The sequence below is a fragment of the Limulus polyphemus genome, unplaced genomic scaffold (genome assembly GCF_000517525.1).
Source record: "Limulus polyphemus unplaced genomic scaffold, Limulus_polyphemus-2.1.2 Scaffold325, whole genome shotgun sequence".
Classification (NCBI taxonomy): Eukaryota; Metazoa; Arthropoda; class Merostomata; order Xiphosura; family Limulidae; genus Limulus; species Limulus polyphemus.
In genome coordinates this window covers 545564-552335 of record NW_013665935.1, presented here as the reverse complement: position 1 = coordinate 552335, position 6772 = coordinate 545564, and the positions used below count along the sequence as shown (strand labels likewise).

Genomic DNA, 6772 nt, shown 5'->3' with positions numbered 1-6772 from the left:
AGTAGTGGTTGGTGTCGAGGAACACCCTCCAACCACATTGTGAAAGTCCCAATAGCTAAGTGTAAAATGGCAAGCACACATAGTGTCTATGTGACAGGAAAGCTAGATGGCTAAAAGTGCAACTTTGTCATAGATTCTGCATATCAGCAAACCCTCGTGAGTATCAAGGTGCTAGATCACAAAGGAGTACCAGAAGCCATACAGAAACTCTGTGGTGTGACAGGACATTATACAAGGTTGTGGGGACTAATGTGGTTAACTATTGAGCTCATGGGCATAAAGGACAGACAGAAAGTATGCTTGAAGACATTGAAGACCCATGCATAAACAAGCAGATACGCAACAATATAATATGTAATACATTTTAAAACGATCACAATCTTTTAATTTGGAAACCGAGAAATTATCTTCTGTTGTGTTCTGTAAAATAAAGCAACTTATTCATGAACAGTTATTTTCAGTAAGATAAATTATATACCGTGAAAGTATTTACTAAATGCTATAAAAAAAAAAAGGTGGAGAAATACTCTTTTCTTCTTCTAATGATATAAATACCTCGAGTATTTTGTAGAAATCAAACAAAATAGTACGTTTGTAACGTAACAAACATCAGAGAACAACATGATAAGTATCATCAACTGTTAGTATGCATGTTTCAGAAAATATAGATGATTCTTAGTAGTTATCCAAGTTATCTTTTTACATCTTCAAAGAGTTAACTTTGGCTCGTGAAAAACTATTTCCCTGTATGGTGTAAAACTCAAGTTTGAAATAATATATACAACTATCATTCCGCACCTCGACAAAGTCAGGGTTATGATGTTTGATCACAAATCTTAGCTTCAGAAGTTTCAAATACTGAGCAATGTGTAATGTTAATGGCATTTTATAGTACAGTACTTCTAGAATTTATGAATTGTTTTATGCCATTTATTTAACTATGCAAAAATGTTTTGATATTTTCATCTGAGTCTAAATACAATCATATACGCGCTTATGCGCATATGTATGTTTTAAATAACTGAAAGGTTCATGTCACTTACTGGCTAGAAATTTTAACATTACTATAAAAAATAGCGTCCATCTCCTATTCAGTGCAGCTTATAACAAATGACATGAAATTTAGTCATATTTAAAACTGTTCCAAAATTACAATTTAACCTACATAATGTAAATAATTTTAACTTAAATTAATTGGCATAAACACAGTTTAGAAAGAGTAAAAATAATGAGATACTCGAAAAAATTAAAACATACGTAAAAAACAAAAAAATTAAAGCTTTTCTTGTATTTCGAATGCATTGTTTAAGTCCATTTATATGCCACCCAGTGGCACAGCGGTATGTCTGCGGACTCACATGGCTAGAAACCGGGTTTCCATACTCATGGTGGGCAGAGCACAGATAGCCCTCATGTAGCTTTGTGCATAATTAAAAAACAAACAAACAAGTCCATTTATTGTGTGCACTTGCAGGTACTAAAAAAATAAATAAAAATTCAAATTACATTTTAATTTCTTGGTATTTAATTCTTAAATATTATTTAGTGATGCAAAACCTGTTACAAAGACATGTAGTTTTCTGGGGTAAAAATATCCACAAACTATAATTAATAACATTTTTCATTAAATTGTACCATAGGAAAAGAACAGATGTTTATATGATCTTTAACTTTTACTTGTTATTACTGAACCTGAATTGTTTGCCTTTTACATTAATTTTGATTCAACGTTTCGCATAATGCTTTTGGAAAACTTGTTCCAAAACATTCTATAAAGATCAATACTGACACTGTTTATGTCAAAGGTTCTTCAATATTCTTGTATTGGATTGCCTTGCAAACTCTCAAAAACTATGTTAGATAAGCAAAATTATTATTATATATATATATATAGAAAACGGACGATGCGCTACTTTTGGATTGGTAGAGATCCTTATGAGTAAATTCGAAGAAAAAACGAGAGGCAGGCAGAGTCTCATTGGCTCGATTAAATCAAACAAGAGGGAATCCTCAATAGCCGCAGCAATTGAAATTCTTTAAGGTATGGTTAGAGTAAATTAATCTATGAGCCTTTTTTCCTTTTTATTAGTTATATATCTAGTGGAGTGCGCGTATATCCGATTCGATTTTATTACTCATCAGGATATCTAATAGCCTACCCTCAAACTGAAATTCTTTCAGACAGGATTAGATTAAATTAATCTACGAGACTTTGGGTGTGATCAAATACTTCAATCGAAAGAGTTTGACCTCCTGAGCCCAAACTATAATTAGATCTCAAATCGGCCAAGAGATGACGGAACTATGTGCTAAAAGTTTGTACATGAGAAACTCAAAGTCATTCTATAAGCCGCTATACCACGGCTAGAAATTGGTTGAAGATGAGAAACGCAAACAGCGAGGAATAGAGAACAACGGAGAAATATAACCTTCCACCCTCAAAAGTGGGGAGGAAACCATGAATTGACTGATATACATATATGCATATTTGTTTCTGAGAATTCTAAAAAAAAAAAACAGCTTGACAAACATTTTTTTTTATGAGAAAACACCACCATAAGTATAAAACTTTAAGCGGTATCAACCTTTGAAATAAATATCTATTTAACTAGTGTATACTAGAGAAATTTATTGGTGAAAAATTGGATCAAATATCATTATTCCTTAGTGTATATTTGTATATATACATTACTATATAGTGTTTCATTTTCAGTGACACTCATTAACGCTCTTACACATTGAGCACATGCTTAATAATACACGTTTCCAATTCAAAAAGTGTTACGGAATGGAAGTTTACATTTGAATTAAAAGATAATTAAAAAGTATTATTGAATAACTTCTCAAACGAATTACAATAGAAATAGCAAGAAAACAATACTCAGAAATGTGTAAAATACTATAATTGGTTATTTGAATACAGCTATGATGTCAGTTGGACGTGTATGAAAAATATGGGCATATTTCGTCTCTTAGATCAAATAGTATAGTGTTTGTTAGTTTCCTATGGCTTTTCAAATATTTTTTCCCTTATATTATTTGTAACTAAAAATCTATGAAAAACAATTGCATAACACATACATACGCATATGTATATGTGTACATATATCTTTAGCTAGAACAAACTCCAAAATTGTAATGCAGACATGACTACGCGTTCATTTTATTCTTTATCAAGTGATAAAAGTACCTACTTTTGAAAAGTGTGGAATGGAACTTTTGTTATATTTCCAATTCAATTTTCTCAGGTTATTAATCAAAAGATACCGCAACCTTTCTATTGTATAATGTTTTCGTTTTATGAACATTTGTAAATTTATATATATTTCAACATTGTCAAATAAAAGGATAATATTTATCTAATAGTATATTCTGTAAATTTTAGAGTATTTTTTTATAGTGTAGTGAATAAATTATTATGAATATCTTTCAATGTATCAAATTCAGAATTATTCACCTCGTTACTCAGCTGCGCCATCTCTGTTGCGCAAAGTAAGTTTATGAAGACCGACTGACGCTTCTTTGTATGATATGAATCTCTCGTAACGTAACCTAGTCGTGTACTTCAACTTACCAGTTTTACCTACATGCTTGCTTCCTAGAACAACGACACGCACCGATGTCAAGTTCGTCATGACAGGTTTCATCCACTGGCTGACTGGGTAGATAACTCAAATTGTTCTACGGTCCAGCACTAGATGGGGCGAACATCGATTTTAAGTTGGAATGGGTTCGACATTAAACACTAAACGCTAGCACCAACAGACAAACTTTGTTCTTTAGCGTGTTAAGCTGTATTAGAATATAGAAACAACTGAGCTATGAGAATGCATAGCTGGTATTTGAGTCACTGACTCTTGAGGAGTATAGTCTTGTTCCTAAACAGGTTACACGTGCTTCTGATTGGTCTCGAGACTCCGTCTTCGTCACGTTTTCTGAGAGGGCCCAGAAAAATAAAAAGAGAGATTGCATAGGGCTCATTCTAACATGGAACTTCTATTGTAAACATTAGTGGCGCCCTCCTGAATTAACGGCAATTTCCGCTGCAACTGCCTTAACCCTGACAGAACAAAAAAAAAGGGCAATCAATGAAGTGTAACATTATATCAGTTGTAATTTTTTATCTTCACTTGAACAAATCGTGACACAATACAGAGTTGATAATCCGAGGTGACGGCTGACGATAATGGCGCGAATTAAAAATTGATAATTAAAAAAAGCACAAGTTACATAAAAAGCAAAACAAGCTTCAATGACATTAGGTCATGTTATCTATCCTTTAAGTTTGTCTCAGCCCATATGCCACAAAACTGTGTTGTCGAATTAAGTTTGAGACAGCTAGTTAAAAAGAAGAATAAAATAACTTAATGGTTGTCACATGTGAATAAAGTGTAGCAGGAAAAAACTACAGTAAACAGTTTTAAGATCAGTCTAAGCTCCATCAACGTGTTGTATTTGTTTAATTTTCAATTATATCTAATACAGTATATTTTTTCCCATTAACTTAAAATTTATGTTTTGTAGATATTCCTTTGAAAGATTTGCTCATGAAGTAAATTATTATGAAAAAAAAACTTTTATTTTAAGATATTTGTTGACATACTAAGGTTATTATATATATTTGTATATTAGAACTTATTCATGGCTAGAGGGTGTATCTATATAACTGTAGTTTAGAGATTGGATGTCGTTTTTAAAGCTTGTAATAAATGTCTTCATTTTCTCTGTGTAATAAGGTATTGTACATAGCACCTTCTTTAATGAAAGCTCATATAAATATTTTTGATCAAAGCTAACTGTCTGTATGTCAGTCTGTTTCAGATAACGCCTAAACTACTAGTCAGAAAGCTGTAAATTCACTACCCGCATAAAATTTGTCCCACTTGAACATTCAAACATAAATCATTTAAAACTCGACATTTAGTGACGTGTGCATTGATGTTGCATGTGTAAAAAGTCCGTTTCTATAAATGTTTCTGTCCTTTCGCTATTCTCTCTCTCTCTCTATATATATATATATATACACATACATACATACTTGTGTGTCAATCTATTTAACTCTCTGTTACAATATGGGATAATAACGAGGTAATATTTTCTTACATAGAATCAATGTTAGCAACTTGTAAGTCAAAAGGATGTTTCGTACATAACTTCTGTTTTTTGGGGTTTTCTTCTCAAGTAAAAACTAAGTGAAATAAATCCTAACTAACTATCGTTCGGTACCTATCAGTTCAAGTCTTGTCACTACATTACAGCTGTGAAAAATTAATGTTATTGTTATTTCATAATGATTTTAGTTCTCTATTTTAAAAATGAGATTTCCAATGTGATATTACGGATAAATTAACTATTTAAAAGCTATTTTCTTGTTACTTTACTTAGGAAATAATATAAACATTATCTAACACTCTTTGCTACTTTTGTTTCAGTATGTTACTGTATAGGAGTGGCGACTAGCCGTTTATTGTTAGAGGGCAAATAGACTAATGTTCATGAAAGAAATATTGCATTACAGGTTCAAGGGAATCCTTTACAGTTAGGGAATATCATAGAGTGATTCATAGCACAGTTTTACATCAGAAACAACATACACTGTTAAATGATTCGAATTTCTTTAATATAATAAGTACAAAACGTAAAGTGTATAGAGAAAGAAAATACTTTTTTAATCAACGGGCTTTGTATACAGGAGTGAAATAATTCCCACCTTTAATTCATCACTTTGTATTTTCTTTAAAAAAAGGATTTTATGAATACGCCATTTATAATAAATTGTGATTTCCTCAAGTCTGTATATTCGGTAGATTCTAACGGGTTTACTTTAAAACATTTATTTCGTAAAGATTTAGGTAATATTGTAAATATATTTTTATGTACTTTTTATTGGGTACATTTTTTGAATAGGTTTTATTCATTTTATTATTATTTCTAAATGAACGGGCCCGGCATGGCCAGGTGGTTAGGGTGCTCGACTCACAATCTGAGGGTCGCGGGTTCGAATCCCCGTCCCACCAAACATGCTCGCCCTTTCAGCCGTGGGGGCGTTATAATGGACGGTCAATCCCACTATTCGTTGGTAAAAGAGTAGCCCAAGAGTTGGCGGTGGGTGGTGATGACTAGCTGCCTTTCCTCTAGTCTTACACTACTAAATTAGGAACGGCTAGCGCAAATAGCCCTCGTGTATCTTTGCGCGAAATTCAAAAACAAACAATCTAAATGAATGATTCATTTATAGGTCCTGTGAGTGGTTCTAAGAACTCGTATCAAAAAGACAAATTTTAACCCCTGAAACATAAAAACTGTATTACAGAAAATGAACGATAGTTGGTTGTACCTACAGCAATCTCTCACAATAAAAATTAATCACTTTGGCTCTGCCATATATTGAAGACGAAATTACAAATCAAATTAGCAACGAAGAAATCATTGATAAAGTTGCAGCGAAAAAGGCAAGAAAGAAAAATATTTAGAAATTAGTTTTAGTTTAATTTGTTTCTACTTTGAAATTTTCTAATTATACATGATGTGATTGTTTTGTGATCAGCTCGTATTATTTATATTATTAATTCTCACATACATTTCTTTTATTCTAATCATTGTGATACGTGCATTCTATTCTATAAATGTTTATGTTTGTTTGTAAAATAAAAAGTTAATTATATGTATTTCTTTAATTAATTTCATTTACATGATTTTCTTCTAACAAGAGATCTGACATGCTGTTTATTTATTAAAGTCGTGTGAGTGTGTGTGTGTGGGGGTGGGGGGG

At 32.0% G+C, this 6772-nt stretch overlaps 1 protein-coding gene across 1 annotated transcript in view; it reads right to left on the bottom strand.

Moving 5' to 3' along the window:
* LOC106457394 (ras-related and estrogen-regulated growth inhibitor-like) overlaps positions 1–3859 on the bottom strand; it is a 30520-nt gene extending 26661 nt beyond the window's left edge. Inside the window, exon 1 of the mRNA XM_022383310.1 lies at positions 3575–3859. Coding sequence (XP_022239018.1) covers positions 3575–3647 — 73 coding nt within the window. The 5' untranslated portion in view covers positions 3648–3859. The remainder of the gene's footprint in view (positions 1–3574) is intronic.
* Positions 3860–6772: the final 2913 nt, after the last annotated feature.